We start from the raw sequence: 25,836 nt of genomic DNA, 5'->3' as shown, positions 1-25,836 counted from the left end.
AGCCGTGGCGGTGGGTCACATGGTTGGTCAGGTGGTCCTCGGCCGCCAGTTTCTCTCATGATCAACACACATATACACAATTACTGCAGCCCTCAAAGGGGGAAAGTGAGGGGAAGAGTTGCTTGAGAATCAATGATGTGTTTGTTCACTTTCTCTGATGGCTGGGTTGATTTTAGATCATGAGGTTTCTTGAGGAACGACCAGACTTTTGGTGTTTGGTGACTGACCAATGTTCTACTGTACCAGAGTGTGTGGGTGTGTGTTCACTTTAGAAAGTGTTTATGTTGGCTTTTATCTTTAGTTACTACTATGAAAGAAGATAAGTGAAAAAAATGTTTTCAAACAGGTTTTCAAGCCATATCTACTATTGGTTGAATTAACAGGTAGCCTCACCCCAGACTCCCCATTGGTGGAGACAATGTTTAAATAAAATTCAATTCATGCTAAATGTACACTGCTGTTCAAAAGATTGGGGTCAGTAAGATTTTTTTAATGTATAAAAATACAGTAAAAAGAGCAATATTGTAAAATATTATTACCATTTGAAATAATTGTTTTCTATTTGAATTTATTTTAAAATGTAATTTATTCCTGTGATGTCAAAGCTGAATTTTCAGCATCACTACTCCAGTCTTCAGTGTAATCCTTCAGAATTCAATCTGATGTAATGATTTGGTGTTCAAGGAACATTTCTTATCAATGTTTAAAACAGTTGTGCTGCTAATTAATATTTTTATGGAAACTATGATACATTTTTTGTGAGAAATTTTTCAAGATTATTTGATTTAAAGAAAGTTCAAAAGAACATCTCTTATTGATATGATTTTAATGTTTTTGCTGAAAAAAAGTATTATTTAAAAAAATATATTAAATAAATAAAATAAAATAAAATAATGAACTAACACACACACACACACATAAATACATAAATAAATAAATGTTTTATTTAAAATATATACACATTCAATATAATAACATTCAACTAAATTATTTTTCCATGTCATTTTACTCTGCAGCTGCATCATCCAATGAAAATGAGGAGAGAGTGTTCCGTGAGCGAATGCGTCCACGGAAACGGCAGGGAGCGGTCCGGAGGCGCGTCCATCAGGTCAATGGTCACAAATTCATGGCCACCTACCTGAGACAGCCCACCTACTGCTCCCACTGCAGAGATTTCATCTGGTAGGACTCACAGTGCCCCTCACCTGTTGCCCTTTATCCAATTAACAACAGCTACTTCTGTACCTTCATTATCACTTTCAGATATATAAAAGGTTTTGTTTATGTAATTTTTGAAGACAATGCATGATGCTAATCACAGGCACTCCTCTTGATTCCAACAAAAGAGTTTTTGTAATGAATATTAATATTGAAAGCAAATTAGAGCCACTGTTCTTTGTGCTAGTGCTGAGGGCCTAAAAGGATGCATTCATAGATTAGACAAATGTTTATTTTTATCTCTGCAAACATTTCCTCCCTGTAGAGTAATAACTGTTAGGTTTAACTATTTGCATACCTGGTGAACATTGCATCTGTGTGGTTTCACACAATGCTGCTTGTTGCCACTGACACAATCAGCTCTAGATGCATCAGTGTTGTAACACAGTGCCCCTCTGCTGGTCAGAAACAGAACTGCATAATCTTGCTGTATGCCAGAGTTGCCTAACACATTTATTTCACTGTGGTTCTGCAGGGGTGTGCTGGGGAAACAGGGGTATCAGTGTCAGGGTGAGTAAGACTTTTCTCTTATGTACAGTGATAATAAAATCAATTGTAATCTTTCCTGGTTTGATTACCCAATCTTTATATATCTGTGTTTTTAATTACCATGCAAAGTTAACTTTTTGCCTGTTCCCCAAATCTCTCAGTGTGTACCTGCGTGGTCCATAAGAGATGCCATGAGCTCATTATAACAAAATGTGCTGGCTTGAAGAAACAGGAAGACACTCCTGAAGAGGTCAGTTCTACATCCTTGCTCTCTCTAACAGAGACAAGCTACATTTGAGCTTGCATACTTGTATTAGTTTCTGAAGTGTGTATACTGCACATTATGATGTTTTCTGACCTAATACCTTTGCCAAAATGTTCCCAATTCACAACAGAAAATACTGCAAGGAATACTGTTTCCCAGAATACGATGCACTTATCATGACCTTCTGTTGACAGTGTGACAAGTAATATAAGCAGCCACATTTTTCTTGTAAATTTTATATAAAAATAGTGGGATACCACAAAAAACGTAACATAATGAGATAATGTGACAAGATTTAAATGTACTGTAGCAAGATGATGAGGACTGTTTTAAATGTGAAATATTGATAAATAATGTGTAAAGATACACAAGTTTAGGTAACACTTTACTTGAAGGGGTGTGCATAAGACTGACATGGCACCTTCATAATCACGTCATGACACGTCAACACCGAATGCACGGATCCAGTATAATGATGCACAGGAGATTTCTTTCTCCACTGTTTACGTTCATTTAAGACATAACTGACTGTGTTTATGAGAATACTTGCCGAGACAGTTATTTTGAGATAATTTTGTGTGTATGTGTTCATTCAGATGCAAGGATATGCGAAAGAGGAATCAATTCTGTGTACTACGCACATTGTCTGAAACGCGGCTCTCGGTGCGCGCAGCTCCGATTGTGCGTGAATGGTTTAAAACAGTTGAATGTTTAAATCGGCAGGAAATTTATAAACACGTGCAAATGATCAACTACGATCCGTTTTACCCCTACAAGCAAGTGAACAAAGTAAATCAAGGAAGGAATTTTATATCACTGTTCAAGATAGCCCGTCGGGCAGGGTGGTGAAACATTTTGGTATTCCGACTGGAAAACACAATATCCCCAGGATGTCGGGCTAGCGATTTTGCGTGCCCTGTAATCCACTGGACTGCATAGCCCATGACATAATTAGCGGTACGCTCTGAAGTAGAATAGGGCGCCTGTAATGCACGTCATCAGCTTCTTTGTCTGAAACATGAAACAGGCAGGCCCTAGGCCTGGCAATGAGGTGCAGTGTCTTGTTCCCTCTCGCGGAATCATGGTTACATGCGTAACCCGAGACGTTCCCCTTCAAGGGAACTCTCACTGCATCCTCTAGTGGACACTATGGGGAACGAAATACCCATTATGCCATGCTTCAGTGCATTGCCTGGAAATGGGGCACCCAACCAACTCTACTATTAAGGAGGGACATGCCATTCAACCAAGTTGGGAAAACAACTGTCCTCAAACAGATATGTTCCTAAGTCAATGCCCTGAACAAGGGGAGGCAGCCCAACCCTGCTACCAAAAGTATTAGGTATAGGGAAAGAGCTCACGACTAGGAGGGGAGATCTTATCAAATGAAATGGCCTCAACCGGTACATCTTTGACAAAAATATCTCCCGAATAGGGAGCCTAAAAAGAGACTCATTCTATGGTCATAGGTGGACCGTCTACTTAAAAAAAAAAAACTCTAATTACAAGGGAAACAGCCCAACCCATATCATACCATACATGCAGATCGAACAGAGGGAGCAAGGAACCCTACTTCAATATCCACAAACATAGTGAGGGACATCTCGCTCCACTCGAGTCAAAGAACAGCTAGTCAAAGGGAAACTGTCCTCAGTCTACTCCTCCCGTGCCCCACTTACAACCCCCGTGCTCGATCCTGCCTCACCACTATGGCGGCTGGCGGGAACCGAACCACAGAGTGTAGGAGCTCAACTCTCATCTCTCTCTCTCAAGAGTCAAGCCTGAGTGGAACTGATTATTGCGACCGCATCACACAACACACATTTAAATCTCCCGAGAGCTAAGTGTGCTTAGTTCAAGCATCACTATAATCTCCTCGAGAGCCGGACATGCTCGTGCAAACACTAACTACTATCACTCTGGAGAGAACAGAAAAGAAAAGCTCTTTACCTGTCTCTTTTAGTCAGTCTCGCTAATGCATCACACCTGGCACATCCACTCTCTCATATTACACCGTTTCATGACCATATCGTGCAGCATGCATTCAGCTCCCGTGAGAGCCAAATGCGCTCCGTACAGATACGCACATTGTCTGAAACGCGGCTCTCGGTGCGCGCAGCTCCGATTGTGCGTGAATGGTTTAAAACAGTTGAATGTTTAAATCGGCAGGAAATTTATAAACACGTGCAAATGATCAACTACGATCCGTTTTACCCCTACAAGCAAGTGAACAAAGTAAATCAAGGAAGGAATTTTATATCACTGTTCAAGATAGCCCGTCGGGCAGGGTGGTGAAACATTTTGGTATTCCGACTGGAAAACACAATATCCCCAGGATGTCGGGCTAGCGATTTTGCGTGCCCTGTAATCCACTGGACTGCATAGCCCATGACATAATTAGCGGTACGCTCTGAAGTAGAATAGGGCGCCTGTAATGCACGTCATCAGCTTCTTTGTCTGAAACATGAAACAGGCAGGCCCTAGGCCTGGCAATGAGGTGCAGTGTCTTGTTCCCTCTCGCGGAATCATGGTTACATGCGTAACCCGAGACGTTCCCCTTCAAGGGAACTCTCACTGCATCCTCTAGTGGACACTATGGGGAACGAAATACCCATTATGCCATGCTTCAGTGCATTGCCTGGAAATGGGGCACCCAACCAACTCTACTATTAAGGAGGGACATGCCATTCAACCAAGTTGGGAAAACAACTGTCCTCAAACAGATATGTTCCTAAGTCAATGCCCTGAACAAGGGGAGGCAGCCCAACCCTGCTACCAAAAGTATTAGGTATAGGGAAAGAGCTCACGACTAGGAGGGGAGATCTTATCAAATGAAATGGCCTCAACCGGTACATCTTTGACAAAAATATCTCCCGAATAGGGAGCCTAAAAAGAGACTCATTCTATGGTCATAGGTGGACCGTCTACTTAAAAAAAAAAAACTCTAATTACAAGGGAAACAGCCCAACCCATATCATACCATACATGCAGATCGAACAGAGGGAGCAAGGAACCCTACTTCAATATCCACAAACATAGTGAGGGACATCTCGCTCCACTCGAGTCAAAGAACAGCTAGTCAAAGGGAAACTGTCCTCAGTCTGCTACCAACCTTGATGTTTCAGGTGTGCCACCGTAAATAGACTGGAGCTAACCTGACCTGCAAAGCTGCTAAGTAGAGAGCAAGGAACCCTACTTAAAACAAGGCCTGCAGTGCAAAGGTAAGTGTTGTGAAGAATAATTTTGGTCAAGAATCAAGTTGTTATTATTGCCATGTATTTATTTCTGTCTTCCTGCCCGTTTTCAGCCTGTAAAATGAATGTCCATCGGCGTTGTGAAAGTAATGTAGCTCCTAGCTGTGGTGTCGATGCTAGAAAAATTGCTAAAGTGCTCTCTGATCTCGGGGTGACACCAGATAAGATCTCCAACACTACCCAGCGCAGGAAAAAGGTGCGTAGTCTTAAATATCAGGGAATGTGGGGAGGCCAGATTGGACCATGGGTCAATGCAATAACCTACAGTACTGTTGTACAATACTGTTGCTCATTTCACATGAAAAAAAAAACATTGGAAAATGTTCATGAAAACTAAATTATGAAATAAAAGCATGATCACTTTAAATAATGATGCAGTAAAATGAGGCCAGTGACGACAAAGGATTAGGCTAAAAAGACATTAAAATATTAAAAACATTAGTATTGATATTAAAAATGTTCTCTCTTCAGTTGACTCCAGGGCAGGACCCTCAGCAACCTTTAACAGAAGCCCCCTCATCAGAGGAGTCTGACCGATGCAAATCAGCTCCAACTTCACCTTGCGACCAGGGTACAGAATTACACACTCTCTCTCTCAATTTTAGCAATCTTAGTCTTTCACTAATACATATTCATAATTTATGTGCACACTTAAAGAGATCGTTCATCCAAAAAGGATGTTTAAATTTTATCCAGTATCATTTAAAATTTCTCCTTTTGTGTTTTATGAAAGAAAATAACTCATACAGGTTAAGTGTGTGAGTAAATAATGCCAGAATTATCTCTTTTTTTTTTTTAAAGAATTATGCCTTTAAGTCTAATGTTTATGTCTGTCTATCGGTAGCGGAGCTTGCAGAACTGGAGAGTATCCGCAAGGCCCTTTCGTTTGGTCAGGAGCACAAGTCTTCCTCCTCTTCCGCAAGCAGTGGCGTTCAGAGCACAGTGACCGAGGGCCGGGAGAATGGAGATGTGAAGACTGTCCAGACGAAGACGATGAGTCTCACGGACTTCTCATTCATCAAAGTGCTGGGCAAAGGCAGCTTTGGCAAGGTGAGTATTTTTCACAAATCAGTACTTTTCAGTTTTAGTATATGAAAACAAAAGAATCAATATCTTCACCTTGCCCTTTCCATGCTGTAGGTGATGCTGGCAGAGCTGAAAGGCACAGATGAAGTTTATGCTGTGAAAGTTTTAAAGAAAGACGTCATCCTTCAAGATGATGATGTGGACTGCACTTTGACAGAGAAACGCATTCTAGCCCTGGCTAGAAAACATCCCTATCTAACCCAGCTATTCTGCTGCTTCCAGACAAAGGTAAAACAGTCACTAAACCAAGACCTGATTTCTTGCTAATCTGCACTTAAAGTCTTTTCTATGTTCTACAGATCTGCCGTCATTCTCATGTTACCTTAATGTCGTTCCAAACCCAGTATTACTTTCTTTCTACCATGTGAAAAAAATACAATTTTAGACAAATTGTCCACTCTTCTCTTGTCCATACCATAAAAGTGGGTGGATTTATACTGCAATTGCTTCATGCAATTGCTTTATACAATTATTCATAGTCCATACAACTTGTATACCTCATTCCAAGTCTTCTGAAGCCATATAATAGATTAGTAAATTATGCCAAAATTGATTTTTTTTGTGTGTGTGAACTATTACTTTAAAAATATCAATAAGTCTACAATAAAGTTGCATTAATGCATTAGGTATCATGAACTAACAATAAATACATTTATGAGACAAGGCTACTGTTAATTTCTGCATTCACTACAATTCAAACATATGGGCTCTATAATATATTTTAAATGTTTTTGAATGAAATCTCTTATACCTTTTTTCGTGATATAGGCAAAACAAATTTTTGGGCCCCCCTTCCCTATTAAAGGGGTCATATGATGCGATTTCAATTTTTCCTTTCTCTTTGAAGTGTTACAAGCTCTTGGTGCATAAAGAAGATCTGTAAAGTTGCAAAGACTTTTTGTGTGAACTATTCCTTTAAAAATATCAATAAGTCTACAATAAAGTTGCATTAATGCATTAGGTATCATGAACTAACAATAAATACATTTATGAGACAAGGCTACTGTTAATTTCTGCATTCACTACAATTCAAACATATGGGCTCTATAATATATTTTAAATGTTTTTGAATGAAACCTCTTTTCGTGATATAGGCAAAACAAATTTTTGGGCCCCCCTTCCCTATTAATATAATAGGCCTAATATAGGCTACCACCCAAGCAAAACAACCCAACCGCTGGGTCAAAACAACCCAATAGCTGGGTTTGTCCCTTTTTAACCCAGCGCTGGGTTATATTTAACCCAGCATTTTTTAGAGTGCATATAGTATAATAAAAAATTATATATCTCTTTATTGTGTTTGGTTGGAAACCGTTACAGTGTTTTCTATCGCAATAAGCGCTTACGTTCAGTCAATAAAAATCAAATGTAGTTATAATTTGTTTGAGAACTGAGAAAGACCATTCCATTAATAGGTGCGGCGACGTGGCCCCATAACCACTTCGGGAGTGCATTATTTCTATAATAATTTTAATGGCCTGTAGTCACAATTACACATCAATTGTTCAGATGATTTGTTTCAAGACATTTGACATGTTTCTGTCCTGAAATCTCATGTGTGTTGAACTAGCAACTTTTTTACACACCTCATCCCAAACCTTCAGTTGCAAATTCCAAAATGTCATTTTAGAGCTAATAACAGAGGCTTGAGCCATTGATATACAGGCTAACGCAGTTATTAATGCAGTCTAACGCAGTTATTAGAGAGAGAGAGAGATTAAGTGCATGTGAATACTTGCGTCTGTGCGTCTCTCAGCAGTATTCAGCAGCAGCGTCTACTAATAACAAATCTTTAAGTTGAACTGCTTCAAGAACCTCGCTATTGAGAAATCCAAAACTATTTTATTGATAAATTTGCGGGGCAGCCGCAGCTCTGACAACAAGTTTCTCTTTGCGTCTCCGCGTATGTGCATGAGTGTGTGTCTGTACTGTGTGTGCGTCTGTGAGAGAGAACAGGAGAAAGAAAGCATGATTTCCGTACATAAAAAAGGTTGAACACATGGAAATAGTTTGTCATTTTTTCCCTATTGTTTGTTATATTTATTTGCTCAATGTCTTCTGGGGGTTTTGGTTCTTTTACTGTTGTAGACATCCCATAGTATAACAAAAATATTATATATCTCTTCATTGTGTTTGGGCCCCCTTGGAAGAGCAAGCATAGGCACGTGCCTAGAATGCCTATGCGTAAATCCGGCCCTGCTTATACTCACCAAGGCTGCATTTATTTAATCAAAAATACAATAAAAACAATACTTCAAAATATGATTAGAATTTAAAATAACAAAAAATACAATTTATTCCTGTGATGGTGAATTTTCAGGAGCCATTAATTCAGTCTTCAGTGTCACATAGTCCTTCGGAAATCATTGTGATATGCTGATTCTGTGCTTAAGAAACATTTCTGTTGAAAACAGTTTTTGCTGCTTTATGTGTAAACCAGAATACATTTTTGTCAGGATTCTTTGATAAATAGAAAGTTCAAAAGAAAATGTATTTAAAATAGAAATATTTTGTAACAGTGTAAATGTTTGTAAATTATTTAATGCATCCTTGCTGAATGAAAGTATTCAGTTCTTGAAAAAAATATTGACCCAAAACTTCTGAACAGTAATGTTGAAGTTAAAGTTAAAGGTTTAGTTCACCCAAAAATGAATTACTCACCCTCATGTCGTTCCAAACCCGTAAGACCTCCGTTCATCTTCGGAACGAAAAAAAACGTATCCGTGTGGTGTGGCTGACACAGAACAACATACGCTGTTTGCGTTCAGTGGATACTCTCCAAAATGGCGCTAGGGTGACATGGAGGAGACGAATTGTTAAATAAAGTCATTGTTATTTTTATTTTCTTTTGCGCACAAAAAGTATTCTCGTAGCTTTGTAATATGACGGTTGAACCCCTGATGTCACATGGATTATTTTACCGATCTCCTTGCTACATTTCTGGATGTTGATCATGGTAGTACCCTTGCTGTCTATGGGAGGGTCAGAGAGCTGTCAGATTCCATCAAAAATATCTTAATTTGTGTTCCGAAGATGAACAGAGGTCTTACGGGTTAAAATGTGCTTTTTACTGTTTTGTCTTGCTTTTCAAAAAATAAAATCAATTACAAAACAACAATTTAAAAATATTTAACGCTGAACATTTTTTACTTTCTAACAGACACTATACAAACAAAGCACAATTTAACTTAAAATTAATAAGTTAGTAAAATAATCATTTTTGGCCATCAGACCCCCTTCTTGAATCAGGCATGTATTTTTATTTTTTTTACTGTACAATTAAAAGCAGCCTTGCTGAGAAGAGACTTCTTAAAACATTAGAAAATATTACAGATCCTAATTTGAACACTATGTGTGAATGTTATAATAAATGTATTAAAATAGAGCTGTTGTAATGATTATTATCATTATTATTGTCTTTTTTTTTTTTTTTACAGAACAACAGTAAAATTACAATACTAACATTTATGAATGTTGATAAGAGTTTTTGCTTTTTCTCAACTTTTATTTTGGCGGAAATGCGCAAGAAGGACCTCAATGCTTATTTTTGTTAACAAGATTTATAAATGAGTCTCATTACGAATTCGTCGTACGTATCGCATTGTCACATGCCTTGTAAAAATTCATAAAAATGTGACTGAGCAACTGACGACTGTATCAGCTCAGATTTTCCTCGCGCTTTAGACTTTGAACCCTGGTTAACAAGCAGATCCGCTGCGAGCTCGTGCAGCGCTGTCAGAATACACGCAATGCGCGCGTGTATTAGAAAACATAACGTTCTGCAGTTTATTTACTAATTGTTTAAGGCCATTTCGCGATTTCAATCATCATACAGTAACCAGTAACAATCACCCCTTCCTCTTCTCATTGAAGACACGCGATGCAGTCCTAAACGGTCTCTCGCTGTCGGTGCTTGTAATGATTTTTGCGTCTTTCTCCGACAGTATAAATGCTTCCACACTGCGTTTGGCGAACATTCGGTGCATCCCTAAATATAAATTCACTTCTCCCGCACTTTAATGCCCTTTGAATGTAACGTGTACGTTTCCTTGGAACTGGAATCATGGCAGAATTTCATGTGAAGTCCACTTTGCAGGGCACTTACGGTCGAAAAAGACCACGCTTGAATGCTGCCTGAACAAGAGACCTCCTTACTGAAGTGAAAATGTTGACTGGTGTCACTATCTCGCGAACGCGTCGGCGGATCTCCACCAAATTCGGGGGATCCCTTCAGCTCAAGCAGCCCTGTCGAACGCCACCCTCCGCGCGTCGGTAGCCCCCCGAGATCGCTTGATCGGTAGGCGCCGGACCGCGAATTTAACCGCCCGTAACTCCCAAACCCCGGGGACTATCGGCGCGGAGGTGGTTCTCCTTCGAAAGCGGGCCTCTAGACGTACACTCGATTCGCGTTCGAGAGGGTTCCTCGAGATGAAGGGATCCCCCGAATTTGGTGCGGATTGGCCGCGCCGTTACGGAGATATGGCCGTTCAAAGTTTCAATGGTTTTCCATAGACTAAGCTTTAAAGCGCTTCTTCCAGGTCGCCAGTAGCAAACAATAGAGTGCGCTCTGCTGGACAACTAAGTAATTACACCATTCCAAGCATTTTATCTGTGTTATATGCTCTGTAAAAAAAAATTCATATACACATACAAAAATAGACACATACCGATATATCGGCGACAGGCTCATATCGGCCGATAATATCGGCAAAACGATATATCGGTCGGGCTCTAATTATAATTACATTACTAATATTATATTTAGATTTTACTTAAATTGGACATATCATGAAAATCGGACTTTTTCCGATTTTAAGTGCTATAATCAGGTCCCCGGTGCATCTACCAACCCAGGAAACGTGAAAAAGATTAACCCAGTAACTTTGTTTTGGTAAGTCTCTTTCTGCAAGCATCTGAAAAAGCGAGCGCGTCAGATTTCACTCCCTTTGTGACGTGGCAAAGGGATCTTATTATAATATCATGCCCCTTTATCTGCACGTTTCCACTTGTTTTCACAAGCAACAACGGTGTACCAGTTCTAGCGCCATGGCAAAAGTTTGAGCAAAGCATGCTAACTGTTCTGTCGTTCGCTGCACAGACGAGCACAAAACACTATTTAGAGTCCCAGCCTCAGAGGAGACAACAGAGTAGTGGATTTATTTATTTACTACGCTGCTGCCACACAGTTCTAATATAAACATGCGATTTCTTTCCCTGCTGTTTACCTTCACAGACATAACCGACTGCATTTGACAGTTTAAGCACAATAAGAAAACTTGACATGAAAGAAAACTTAGTTTAGTACTCACATGCCATGTGACAGCTGTTTTCTGTGCGTGTGCTTTGGATGTGTGTGCTCAGAAAACACTTTATCAGAAGTTTAAACTAATGTGGCTTTAAAACGCATGATTTCAGCGCGATAAACATGATAATCAAAACCAGACAGATGTTTTTTTTTATCAGAGTATCTGACATACGAGCTGTAAAGGCACAGCCCTATTCTGGAAAAGGGGGCGGGGAGCAGCAGCTAATTTACATTTAAAGATACATGCACGAAAAGAGCTTCCTCTCAAAATAGGCGTTTTCAAAATGATATAATAAATGACCCGTGAGGTATTTTGAGCTGAAACTTCACAGACACATTCTGGGGACACCTGGGACTTATATTGCATATTGTAGAAAGGGGCATAATAGGTCACCTTTAACTTTCAGTAAAAAAAAAAATTATAGCCTACTGATTATTAACAAATGTGGAAAATGACTATTGTATTGTGATGTGTTTTATATATTAATGAGTAATATATTATATGAAAACCGTATCTTAAGTTTCAATAATAAATAAAATAAAAATTAAATAAATAATTCTTGCCTACTGGTCATTAATAAATTAAATAATGACTTATCATATTATATAAAAAATGTACTTACATTTTAATAAAACATAAAATAAAGAATTCAAAACTACTGGTTATTAACAAATATGAATGATGACATTATATAACAGTATGTGAGTTAAGTCAAGTCACCTTTATTTCTGTAGCACTTTATATGATAGAAATAGTGTAAAATATATAGTCAAATGTATCTCTATTACAGAGATAAACTGGAATAGCAGAATCAATTATGAAACTCAACTATGGAGACAGTTCAGATTCTGCTGTAAAGCAGCTCTAAACGTGTGTGAGTATTATTCTGATATTGTTAGGTTAATTTTGATAAATAATTTTGCGTAACTTCCCAACACTCAGAGGGAATGTGCAGCTATAGACAAGTAAAAAGAATTCTTTGAGTGGAGTGGACAGAGAAAATGGTTCTGTCCTGGCTTGTGGTTTGGCATGGTTATGGACAGTGTGCTAGTGTGACATGAGTGTGTTCTTCACTCCCAGCTGAGGACAGTCACAGTGAGGTCATTATCACAGCTCAATATTTCTAGCGCTGTAGCAACCCAGAAGCCCTTATGTGCTTCAATTACTGAGATGAATGAAGACCCAAGATCTAGATTGCGTTACATTCAATTCCTTTGAGATCTCTTGCACTCATTCTTTCTTTAATGTCTAAGTTGTCTTTATTAGAGTGAAATATTAGAAGACATGCACTTTCAGATTGCTCTCTTCTGGTCAAATTTCTTGATTTGTGTCAATGTCTTATATCTGAAGTTTTTGGTGGTTGTTTCTTGTGTTCTCTGAGTGTGCTCTGCCTTTGTACAGTTTATGTGGCGCATTCACTCGTCCTCTCTCCAAAGGAAGGAAAAGTTGGATTTTTTTCAGAATAGATTGATTAGTTGAATTCGCTCTCAAAACTCTGAAAAATGTTGTTGTGCAGCCAAGTGCAGTAGTGCAACCTAAGCTCAAATTTCTTCTGAGCATGACAACATCTCTCCTCCTTTCATCATCCCTCTTTTCGTCTCTTGTAATCCAACTTTTTGTCTTTATTGCTCTCCATTGTCATTTGTTTTTACATCAGTCTGTTAGACTGCCGGCTCTGAATATATACGATTTTTTTTTGTAAAATGTGCACCTAATTCAAAGTCATTATAAAACCTTTTTAGACATAGAAAGCTGCAGGACGCCCCTTTGTTTTGAAGGTCTAGGTTTCCCTGCAGTTGTCTTGCTGTATTCCTGAGACACAGCAAAGAGCCAGCAAACTTTTCACTGAATGCACAGAAGAAAGATGATTCAGAAATAGCATTACTTATCTGCTTACTTAACTAAACACTATTGCCACAGTAAGTAGTACTGCAGAATGTACAATAGCTTTAATGCCACACGGATTTAGTGAAGTTGTTAAGTTGTGTATGTCTACACCTATAGGCTTTTGTTAATTCAGATTACAGGTCTTCTCATGTTTGTGTGCTGTATGTCTGTTTTGTGTTTTCAGAGCCGGTGTGTCAGAAGCGTCCTGCACCTGCAGTCTTTAGAAAATAAGCCATTGAAAATGTCTTTCATGACATATTATATAAGCATGGATGAGACTAAACAGACGTTTCCTTACACCACCCGTCTGTTACAGCATGACAGAAAACTGCCCTGCATAACACACACACACACACACACTACAGTTTCAGATTTAATGATAAACTGTACTTTTCTGAATTTATGACACAAAGATATCAAAAAGTTGTATAAACTATAAGTATAAACTAACAAAAGCAGAGACAGTTTAACCCAAATGGTGCTGTGCTGTGTCTGCTATCTTCCAATCAGAGCTGTTGTCTTGTGATCCTACACACCTTTGCTGTGTGCTTATCAGCACACTAGCTTTCTTATGTGTGGAAGGATGTTTGTAACCAAATAGGAACTTTTTGGACCCATGAATCAGCTGTACATCTGGTGTAAAAAATCACCACAGTCTAACATGGAGGTGGACTAGTCTTGTTAGGATGGTTCTTCGCTGCTGCAGGAAGTGGAAATCTTGACTGTATGAAGGACATAATGGATTCATTAAAGTATCAGAGAGAATGTAATGCCTAATATATAATAATTCATCTAAAATATTTTTAAAAACTAGTCTATGGCATGTTCCCATGTACAGTTTATAGCCAGGTAAATGGTAAACACTGCAGGATTTTGTGTAGCTTTCCTAAAATAGTTTTCTCTGAATTGGGAACTGTTTTATCGTAAGGCCTCTTTAAAAGATGTATCTCCACTTCCTGATCATAAACAATGTGGATAAAGATAACAATGGAGTATGATACGATGTGTATACAGTTTTTATATCAATACCCCTTTTCCTAATTTATAGATTAGGAACACAAACATCCCAATTTTTCCTTTCTTATTTCCTTATTAGAGTTATGTTACAATAAATGTTTCCTACTGTGAGTCAGAAAGTGTAATCCGAAAGGTAATAAAGTAAGCAAATTTGCTAGCCCTAATGATTGTGTGTTGGCATGTGCTGCTCTTAACTGTTATCTGGACAGATGTAATGTAGAAACTATAGATGATTTTAAATCACGTTACAGGGTTTCCGTGGGTCCTTAAAAAGTCTTGCATTTAGTGTGTCAAATTTAAGGCCATAAAAAGTCTTAAATGGTACAAGAAAGTCGTAATTATGATTTCAAGAGGTCTTAAATTTGGGGACAAGAGGTCTTAAATTTGCATTTTCAATAAGCCTGTCTGATGTTTTTGTTCAGACCAAAGCGAAAATCAATGTTATTTAATTAATATAATAATTGATCGATAATAAATGTTTAAGTTAATATAATTATTGATACTTTGATCCATTTTCTTATAAATGGTTTAAAGGCTGAAATGTGAAGTTTATCATTTTATAAAACCTATTTGTGAAAACCTGTATCTGAACTGTAAATTATGCTTTTTACAGTCATTTTACAGTTTAATATGCCACCATATTGCCCTACCCCGCTCATATGGTATTAATTTTATTTGTGCATGTCTGGTCTTAAAAAGTCTTAAATGGTCTTAAGTCTTTAAAATGATCTTAAAAAGTCTTAAATTTGAGCTTGCAAATGCTGCAGATACCCTGCGCTATTACTGGGTGTGGAGTCCATTCTATGAAAATCAACTCTGTCTTTTTTTTATTCTCCCTCTGTCTCTCTAGGATCGGTTGTTCTTTGTTATGGAGTATGTGAATGGAGGAGACCTGATGTTTCAGATCCAACGCTCACGAAAGTTTGATGAAGCTCGTTCCCGTTTCTACGCAGCTGAGGTCACATCTGCACTTATGTTCCTGCATCAACATGGTGTCATCTACAGGTATACACACACAGTACAAGTCAACAGGAGTGATATTTTTTTATGAGATGGATTTTCAGTGGGAAAATGTTTTGGGAAAGTTTTATCAAACAGAAATTAATTGGATTGTGAAAAGGGGTCGTTTCAAACCACTGACATTTTATTTAAAATAAATAAATATATACATAAATATTTATTAAAATGTATTATTATTGCCTACATATAGCTATATGTATATATTCTCTGCATATTAAGCTAGAATTTGAATGCCTATTTTAACCAAAAATAAGTAAAACGCACTTCAGCTTAAAAGTCAACATAAAATCACAATTGGCAATTTTACGTTTTTAATGCAAAAATAAACATTTATTATTAATAAATTATTATCATCATCATTACCTATATATAGCTGTCTCTGCATATTAAGCTAGGACAGTGTTTCTCAACCCTGGTCCTGGACGCCTCCCAGCACTGCACATTTTGTGTGTCTCCCTAATCAAACATACCTGATTCAACTCATTAGCTCATTAAAAGAAACTCCAGGACCTGAAATGGGTGTCAGATAAGGGAGACATACAAAATGTGCAGTGTTGGGGGGGGCACTCAGGACCAGGGTTGAGAAACACTGAGCTAGGATATGGACACCTATTTTAAAGAAACAAACAAACAAAAAATGCACACTTCAGCCTGAAAGTCAATTTGCATTCACAATTGACTGTTTTTACGTTCTTAATACATATTTATATTCATGGTGGTATTGTACACAACACTGACAAAATTGAGAAAGTTTGATTTCATGTTACACTTTTTGGTGAGACTATCATTGTAGAAATTGTACACTTCAACTCGAAATCCATGCACTAGTCATGCCATGAGACTACATTGTGACTTCAGCTCCCATAAATGATGCCAATTCTACCCAGGCATTATGCTAACTGGCACTCAAAGACTTTAAATGCTTGTTTTTGTTCCAGCTCTGAGGCAGATGCTAATCCTATTTGACCTGTGAGAGTTAGCAAAAGATCACGCCATTGTTAGTGTAGCATTTAGTATCAGCTTACCTCTCTCAGTGAACTAAAGTCCTTATTCAGACCAGAGCAGGTTTCCTGCTCCCCAGGCACAGCTGAAGAGACACTGTGTACTGACTGCAGCTCTGAGCTCCTGCTACAGTTCAGACGTTTTATTTTTTTTCTTTTGCACAGAGGCCAATAAGATGAAATTATTGACAGATATTGACACACATGCTACATTCATACAGTAGCAAAATACAGTTTAGAATGATCAGTATGGTGTGTTCACACTCACTTCACCTATGAAAGCGAATCAAATGCATTCAGTGTTGTCGTTTATACAAAACAATTTGAAATTCACACCCGTTGATAAATATGGTTGTCTGTCCCAAACTGACTGTGTGAACATAGCCAAACACATTGATTCTTTCCCAGGTACAAACTTGTATCTCGCTGTCTTTACATCTGTTTATCACACAATCAGACGTACAAGCAAAAAAGATATGCTGAAAGGTGAATACAGAGGCTGCAATGAGTCACATGCCCCAAGAAAAGCACAAAAAGCAATATTCCTTATCCAAAGCTTGGGTAGACATTGTAGTACTGTCATAATCCTACTCTTTCCTGCTGAGACCTGCAAAGAAACAAGAGGTCAAACTATACACGTCCCCAATTTGAGTTGTCAATTTGAGTTGAACTGTCATTATCGTCCCTTCCACACTGTGTTATGTCAAAAGTGCTTGCCATTTCAACGTCTTGATGCTTATATTGATTTGTTCTAGTCCAATAAAGTGTTTCTTTTAGTTAATTAAAGCAAGTGAGCTGTCACTGCCCATCTTCTTCCTCAGGGTTTGTATTTTGTTAATAGTAGTCATTCGAAGATGAATATGATTAATGGTTGCAGGAACACCAATGTTAAATTCCTCACTGAATTATATTAATAGTTCAGTGCATGATTTAAAGAGATGATCAAATGTTTCCTTATTTGTGGTTTGTGATTTATTAGGTCTTGTAAGTGTCATTGTAAATGAACAGGTGGTTTTGCATGATAGATCTGGCCTCAGGGAAGCGTTGAGGAATGTATTTGGAGGTAGGATGTATTAGTGGATTATAGCACCTTTCTAAAGAATGAGAGCCCTCTTTAGCCCCCAGCAATAACAAACCCTCTCCACCTTTTCTCTCTAGCCCCTATTTTTTTCGTGAGGAGTACGGTTAGATTGGAAATCCTTAAAACAATTAATACACTTCTAATTTGTACAAGTACTGAATGTACTGAATGTTCTAGAATATCAGATTTCTTTGTGTGAGGTGTATTAAATCACTTGAAGCGTGTCAAGATCCTGTTATACAAATAGTTTTCTATCCCGTTTCTTAGAGAGTATATTGAGTATATACTCAAATGATCCTTAAAAAAAAAAATAATTCACAAAAAAAATATTAATAAGTTGTTTTCAACATTAATATAATAAATGTTTTATATCAGCATTTTAGAATTATTTCTGAAGGAAATCTGCTGATGAAAATTCAGCTATGCCATTACAGAAATAAATTACATTTTAAAATATATTAAAATGGAAATCAGTTATTGTAAATTGAAATAATATTTCACAATATAACTTTTTACAATTTTTTTGATCAAATAAATGCAGCTTTGGTGAGTATAAGGGACTTCTTTTTAAAAAAATCTTACCAAGCCCAAACTTTTGAATGGTAGTTGTAACGTGGGAGGCGTGACAACGTAGTAGTGGATCCAAGTGCAGGCAAACACCAGCAAACAGGTACAATCCAGAGTGAGACAAAAGAGTAATCCGATAAACAGGCAAAGGTCAGGGCAGGCAGCAAACAAGCAGAAACAAGGAAACAGTCCATGGATCAAAAAACAAGACAAGGCAACAAGGAAAATAGGGAACGTTACAGGCTAGACAATACTCAGCCATGAATGAGTGAGAAACCAGGCTATAAATGGGGTGAAACTGATAAGAGATGATGAATCCAGGCAAAGGATTATGGGAAATGTAGTCTGTGAGAGTGGCAACAGTCTGGGGTAGAGTGCCCTCTAGAGGAGCTTACGGGCACTCCAGCTGGTGATCATAACAGTAGTGTACATAGATGGATATATATACGGAAGTTCTAAGCGGCCATGCATTATTTTTTTTTTCCTTCTTGTTTTCTCGTTATAACGACTTATTTTCTCGTTATATCGACATAACGAGAGTTGTTTTCTCGTTATAACGACTTAATTTTCTCGTTATATCGACATAACGAGAGTTGTTTTCTCGTTATAACAGACTTAATTTTCTTGTGATCTCGACAAAGTTTTTAAAGAATTTTTTACAATGATTGTTTGATCTACTGTTGTTATAGTAACGAACTCAATCTGATGGACAGATACACCATAGATTCTGAGTATGATCAACTTATATTATTATTACAAATTCAATATTATTGAACCATAATTTTCTATGTAATTTTCTTGTAACATTTTTGTAATAAGTATACACTAATAAAGTACTCGTGAATCATGAACAAGCTATTAGTTTACAGTTAATTCATAATTTATAAACTGTAGTTAATACATTAATAGACTCTACACAAATAGTGAGTTCTTCATTCATTATCACTGTAGTTAACACAATTATTATTGTTTAATTAGCCCATAGTAAAGGAAGTGTTAATTGGTAATAAGCTGCGAATAGTTCATTCATATTCACTGTCCCTTAAAATGTTTACATTAAATACATTAAAGACACACACACACACACACACACACACACTGGTTTACAGGGACTCTTCATAGGCGTAATGGTTTTTACAAACTGTATATTCTATCCCCTAAGTCTAACCCTCACAGAAAATTAACTCTCTCTCTCTCTAGTTATACTGTATGTATGTGTGTGTATATATATATATATATTATATAGTATAACTAGAGAGAGAGTCCCATAATAATAAGTATACTTATTATAAAGTGAAAGACCTTGAGAATGACAAAGCCAAAGCAAAGAAGTGGTAAACTGTATCTCTTTAGTCTGTTGTGCAGGTCAATGCCTGTCCTGTGTACAGACTTGCTGTCTGATTAAACCCGAAAACCATCCCGTTTGTATGTTTAGCTCAGATTTCTTTTTTTTTTGTACTGGGGCTAAACCTCATGTTAAAGTGATGAGGGACTCTATGGAAAAATCACTCTGCACACAAAGGGAACACAGGAAGGCATTTCAATAGGGCCTAATTATGTGTGTGTACATGCACATGTGCGTATGTGCGGGAGACCATGCATTATGGCATGTGTACGTGTATGTGCAGTTGTCCAGTGGAGCTCAGAGGAAGTGTGGAAGTCAAATCCAAAAGGGGTCAGAGAGTCTTTACTTAATTAGTAAAAAAAAAAAAAAATTATTTGTAAAAAAAAAACAAATTATATATATTTGATTTTTAGTTTTATTTGCTGATGTGTGCGTGAGAGAGAAATTGATTGTCGGTTTTGTCGCTATCAGATTAGTCTCTGGTGTCCGTTGAAAAGCCCTGAACACTGAAGCATTTGTTGAACCCTGAGCGGTACACAGTCTACTTTAACTCAACCTGTTCTGTGCAGTGGACAGATGACAGCTCCTGGCTTTAACTTGCAGGAAGCTGTGGTGCAGTTCGCTATTTCTATTGGCTATTGTCATGTTAAGTGCATAACCCAAAATTCTTCCAACTTCCATGGTTGCTGTCAAAAATAGCACAGTTACATAAACCTGGGCTGTCCCGCCCTCATGTCGGAACAGTGCATCACTAAAAGAGCTGTGCTTGAATGATGCCAGCAAAGAAATGTTGAAATTTTTTCCCAATCAACCATCAAAGGCTAGGCCTGTTAGGCTCTCTGTTGCTATCTTTGTCCTGTAAAGCTTTATTGAACTGTTGACACACACAACACACTCATGAACATTTTATAGAGAGTTACATATAAACTATGAAATAACTATAGACTAGTTGCTTGCTAATTATTTGTAATGATTTGTAAGTACTTTATTATATTATTATAATAAGTATATAATATTATTTTAATAAGTATACACTACTTTATTTGTGTATACTTAACATTTTGAATATATATATATAAACAAGTGTTTAATGTTTTTGAAAACTGTCTCTCCTGCTCACCAAGGTTGCATTTATTTGATGAAAAATACAGTAAAAACTGTAAAATTGTGAAGTATTATTAAAATTCAAAATTAATGTTTTCTTTTTTAACATATTTTAAAATGTATTCGTATGATGGCAAAGCTTAATTTCCAGCATTACTCCAGTCTTGTAATATGCTGATTTGGTGCTCAAGAAACATTTCTTATTATTGTCAATCTTGAAAACAGTTGTGCTGCCTAGGTTTTTTTTTTTTTTACAAACCTTTTTTTCAGGATTCTGTGATGAATAATCCAAAAGAACAGCATTTATTTGAAATATAAACTTTTATAACATTAGAAATGTCTTTTTGTCACTTTTGATGCTTCCTTGTTAAATTAAAATATTAATTTCTTTAAAAAACACAGCTTTTAATAGGCTACTGATATGACTGGAGTCTTCATCTCATGTAAGTGTGCAACATTTCTTTAAGGGTAAACTTGTTTAATGAGGAAAAAATGACTGGACACTTTTAAGTGACGAGAAAGTAACTTGAGCTTCCTTACAAATGCATGTAATCTTTAATCACTTGAATAGTATCATAAAAATACAACAGCTCATGTTACATTATGATAGGTTTTACAAGAGAACTGTGAATCCTTATCTCAGAAGTGTGTAAACAGATGCGCAGACACCTGATGTGTGTTTGTGTGTTGAACCACACCCCGGCTTCTGTATTTCTCAATATAACCAACACATACACATGTAAACACATAAGGTTATCAAGAGGACATTGTAGGCACATGTACCCATTGGCTGACATGATCTGGCACCCAGCATTCTCTTCTCTAACCTTTCCTGCTCCACCTACCTCAGTAAAGATGATTTATGTTAGAGCATGACAGAAACTTATTGGCAGTACACTTCCCTTCAGCCCCAGTCACTCATCTAAAAAAGCCATGCTGCACCATGAATCATCTACCTTTGAAGGAGGTGTCTGTACATAAGTCTAAGTCTGGATTTATTTGACCAAAAATAAAGAAAAACTGTGAAATGATTACAATTTTAAACAACTGTTGTAAACAAAATTTAATAAAAAAAAACTGTTCTATTGTACTATATTTAAAAATGCAATTTATTCCTGTGATGGCAAATTTTAATTTTCAGCTGTCATTACACCAGTTTTTAGGGTCACATGATCCTTCAGAAATCATTCTAATATGCTGATTTGGTGCTTAAGAAACATTTCTTATAATTATCAATGTTGGAATTTTTGTGGGAAAAAAACAGCATTTATTATGTTTTTTGTAACAATTTAAGTCTTTACTGTGACTTAATTTAATGCATCATTCCTGAATTAAAGTATCAATTTCTTAAAAAAAAAAAAAACTACTAATGAATTTTTCACCAGTAATTTCTTTCACCGTGGTAATTTCTTAATTATTGTCAGCAAATTTTATGAAAAAAAAAACAAACTACTTTACACTTCTCTGGATAAAAACATATAGGCTCTCATATGTTTACTTCAGATTTCTTTAGAGAGAGAATTATATTTTTCCTTTATTACCCAAAATAGGGTGTTGCGAGTTTTAGTGTGCCATCTCGCAGAAACTCCACAAGTGAGACTCACAGAAGTAATAGAGCTTACGACGTTCCAGGAAATCCCTAGTATGACCAAAGACATACAGCTAGGGCTGTGCAAAAAATCTAATGTGGTTTTCATGCGCATCTCATCAGTAAAGCTGCTTCTGGTGATTAGTAGTAAATCTCCAGCACGTGCTTTCAGATGGAGCAGCATTTACTACTCAGTGCCGTAGTTCACTGACAAGCTACACAAAATCGCGTTTCAAAATCAGCAATGAATCGCCTGCGATTTTGAACGTGAGTTTGTGTAGCTTGTGAAAGCATGTGCTGGAGATTTACTACTAATCACCAGAAGCGTCTTTACTGATGAGATTCGCATGAAAATCGCATTTGATTTTTTGCCCAGCCCTACATACAGCTATTTTTTATTTCATTATGAAGGGTTTTGACAGCTTACCTGAGGCTGCTGTCATTTTTACCTACTCAAATGTTTAGCCCTGTGCACTTCAAACACTTAAACTTAAATGCAGCCATCTCAGGAATGGGGCAGAGAACATCTTGAGTTATAAATGAGGCACAGCACCATTGTGTTATTGTTGTAAAGGTCTGCAGAACGGCCCAGACCCTCAAGGTCCTGTAGATCATTTGTCAGCTTACTGTCTAAGAGGCATGCCGATCCCTTCACACCCCTTTGAACAGCCTGGACAATTTTTTTAAAGACTTTAAGCAAGACACCAAAAATGTTGAATATGGTCTAATTGTTTTTTTCCCGTCGCTTCAGAGATCTGAAGCTGGATAACATTCTGTTGGACGCTGAAGGCCACTGTAAACTGGCCGACTTTGGTATGTGCAAAGAGGGCGTTCTGGACGGGGTCACGACCACCACCTTCTGCGGGACCCCTGACTACATTGCACCTGAAGTATGTCTAGTAAATCATAATGAACATGACAAACAGCTGAGGTGTTTGACATAATTTTCAATCTTGTTTTTGTGTCTTTCTCGTTCAGATCCTGCAGGAGTTGGAGTATGGCCCATCGGTGGATTGGTGGGCTCTGGGTGTTCTCATGTATGAAATGATGGCTGGTCAGCCTCCGTTTGAAGCTGACAATGAGGATGATCTTTTTGAGTCCATCCTCCATGATGACGTGCTTTATCCTGTGTGGCTCAGTAAAGAAGCCGTCAGCATTTTGAAAGCTGTAAGCAGCCCATTTCTTTAAATCGTTTTGTTTGTTTGTGTATGTGGTTTGTGGTTGGCCCATTTATCATTTCTTTTTCTACTTCTGTTCAGAATCTTTTCTCTTCCTGCAGTGATGTGTTGAGCTCCACTGTATGGTCATTCACCTGGCTGCACTTTCCTTCTGACCTCCAACCTTCCTCTGTTCATTTTCCTCCCTTTTGTTCCTCATTCATCTCTCAGTTCTGGTACATTTACCTCCGACTTAAAACTACACTAATTTTGTGGCATATTGAGCAATATCTGAACAGGCAAAGAGTGTTTCTGATTGGCTTGTTTTTTGAGTAACACTTTATAAGAACATTTCCTCCAGTATTTCTGCTATAATTATGAGAAAGCTGCTTGTTTTTAATATCTTTTTATTGTTGGAAAAAATAATAAAATGTTTTTTTTCACAGTTAATGTTTGTACATAATACATAAAACAATTTTTTATTTAAAATTATATAATCATAAAAATATATATGATATAATTAATATAATATATATTAATATAAAGAAATCGCGTTTGGTCTCGTACTGTATCGCGTACCTTGTCAGTGTCGTGCGCTTTGCTTGGCCATTTGTTGTGATAAACAGGAAAGTATGTTCAAGCACCAGCAAAACACAATGTAAAGAAATACACTTTAAGAGAAGCAGTCACTCAGCAGAAGTTAAAAGCAGCTCGTAAGTGTATTTATTTCTTGTCTCAGTGATTAGCGCAGTTGTCGTTGCTAGGAAACGCTTGTTTTGTTTACTGTGTGGAGACGTGCTGAAATCGCGTTTGGTCTCGTACTGTATCGCGTACCTTGTCAGTGTCGTGCGCTTTGCTTGGCCATTTGTTGTGATAAACAGGAAAGTGTGTCCAGCTGAATTAAATTTGAGTTTTGTTAGATGAATAGAAAAAGCTTAGTATACCACGGCAGCGGTCGCGTGAAGTTCTCCTCGTGTGAAAACCAAAGAGTGTAAAGACCATCGACTCTACTGTTCGACTCCACCGAGCAGGGACACCGGCAAGGGACATAAGTATCGCTTTTGAATCATTCTCTTTCCTACTACTTGTTTCCCTTCTGTTTTCAGTTTTTATAACCAATTCTTACTATGTGTTTCCAGATCCCTACTATCACTACCACTCGCAAACCATGCATCACACACTGTAGGCAGCGCAATCCTAAGCAGCACTCTCCAATAATTTTTCTTTTTCCCACTCCCCCTGTCTAACTGGAAGAGGTGGAGGTACTGGTCTGCTTATCTCTAATGATTGAAAATGTAATCCTTTACCATCTCTGAGTATCAGCAGCTCCTTTGAATCACATTCAGCCACTATTATCCACCCTCTTAAAGTCCATTTTATAGTTGTTTATCGACCCCCAGAACCACTAGGTAACTTCGTGGAAGATTTAGATGTGCTGCTCTCAAACTTTCCTGAGGATGGTACTCCCCTAGTTATGCTTGGAGACTTCAACATCCACCTAGATAAACCTTAGGCTGCAGACTTCCACACTCTGCTTGCCTCTTTTGATCTCAAGCGAGTGTTAACTATGGCTACTCACAAATCAGGCAACCAACTGGACCTTACTTACACACGACACTGCTCCACTGATCATGTACTGGTTACTTCACTGCACACCTCGGATCACTTCCTCCTCACTCTTAACCTCAACATGGTTTCTGACACAACACATACCCCTACACATGTCACTTTTAGATGTAACCTACGCTCACTCTCACCCTCCCGGCTATCTGCTATGGTTTCATCTTTGCTTCCTTCCCCTGAACAGTTATTATCTCTTGATGTTAACAGTGCTACTGATACTTTCTGCTCCACTCTTACTCAAGGTATCTTCGAGAGGTGAGGTGTCCAAGTCGCAACATCTAGCTACTGGGGTGCCTCAGGGCTAGGTTCTTGAACCACTTCTCTTCTCTGTGTACATGGCTTCACTAGCTTCTGTCATTCAGAAACATGGCTTTTCATATCACTGCTATGCTGATGACACTCAACTCTACCTCTCATTCCATCCTGATGATCCGACGATAGCTGCTCGCATCTCAGCATGTCTTAACAGACATTTCTTGTTGGATGACTGACCATCACCTTCAACTCAACCTGGCTAAGACAGAACTGCTTGTGGTTTCAACAAACCCATCACTTTATCAAAATGTCACCATCCAGTTAGGCTCATCAACCATAACTCCTTCAAAAACAGCTAGAAACCTTGGAGTTGTAATTGATGATAAGCTGAATTTCTCAGACCACATTGCTAAAACTGCCTGGTCCTGCAGATTTGCTTTATACAAGATTAGAAAGATCAGGCCCTTTCTTTCAGAACATGCAACACAACTCCTTGCTCAAGCTCTTGTTCTATCCAAGCTGGACTATTGCAATGCTCTCTTGGCAGGTCTTCCAGCCACTTCTATCAAACCT

At 37.8% G+C, this 25,836-nt stretch overlaps 2 protein-coding genes across 2 annotated transcripts in view; both read left to right on the top strand.

Moving 5' to 3' along the window:
* Positions 1-2,005, top strand: part of LOC107582817 (protein kinase C epsilon type-like) — a 31,638-nt gene extending 29,633 nt beyond the window's left edge. The window contains exons 3-5 of the mRNA XM_016268837.1: positions 1,017-1,182; positions 1,694-1,728; positions 1,869-2,005. Of these exons, the coding sequence (XP_016124323.1) occupies positions 1,017-1,182; positions 1,694-1,728; positions 1,869-2,005 (338 nt within the window). The remainder of the gene's footprint in view (positions 1-1,016; positions 1,183-1,693; positions 1,729-1,868) is intronic.
* A 3,174-nt stretch (positions 2,006-5,179) lies between these two features.
* LOC107582770 (protein kinase C epsilon type-like) overlaps positions 5,180-25,836 on the top strand; it is a 24,461-nt gene continuing 3,804 nt past the window's right edge. The window contains exons 1-8 of the mRNA XM_016268767.1: positions 5,180-5,193; positions 5,280-5,422; positions 5,698-5,797; positions 6,071-6,276; positions 6,367-6,540; positions 15,373-15,527; positions 22,980-23,118; positions 23,207-23,395. Coding sequence (XP_016124253.1) covers positions 5,288-5,422; positions 5,698-5,797; positions 6,071-6,276; positions 6,367-6,540; positions 15,373-15,527; positions 22,980-23,118; positions 23,207-23,395 — 1,098 coding nt within the window. The 5' untranslated portion in view covers positions 5,180-5,193; positions 5,280-5,287. The remainder of the gene's footprint in view (positions 5,194-5,279; positions 5,423-5,697; positions 5,798-6,070; positions 6,277-6,366; positions 6,541-15,372; positions 15,528-22,979; positions 23,119-23,206; positions 23,396-25,836) is intronic.

Source organism: Sinocyclocheilus grahami, unplaced genomic scaffold (assembly GCF_001515645.1).
Source record: "Sinocyclocheilus grahami isolate Dianchi unplaced genomic scaffold, SAMN03320097.WGS_v1.1 scaffold47.1, whole genome shotgun sequence".
Taxonomy (NCBI): Eukaryota; Metazoa; Chordata; class Actinopteri; order Cypriniformes; family Cyprinidae; genus Sinocyclocheilus; species Sinocyclocheilus grahami.
This window is presented reverse-complemented; position numbering and strand designations above follow the sequence as displayed.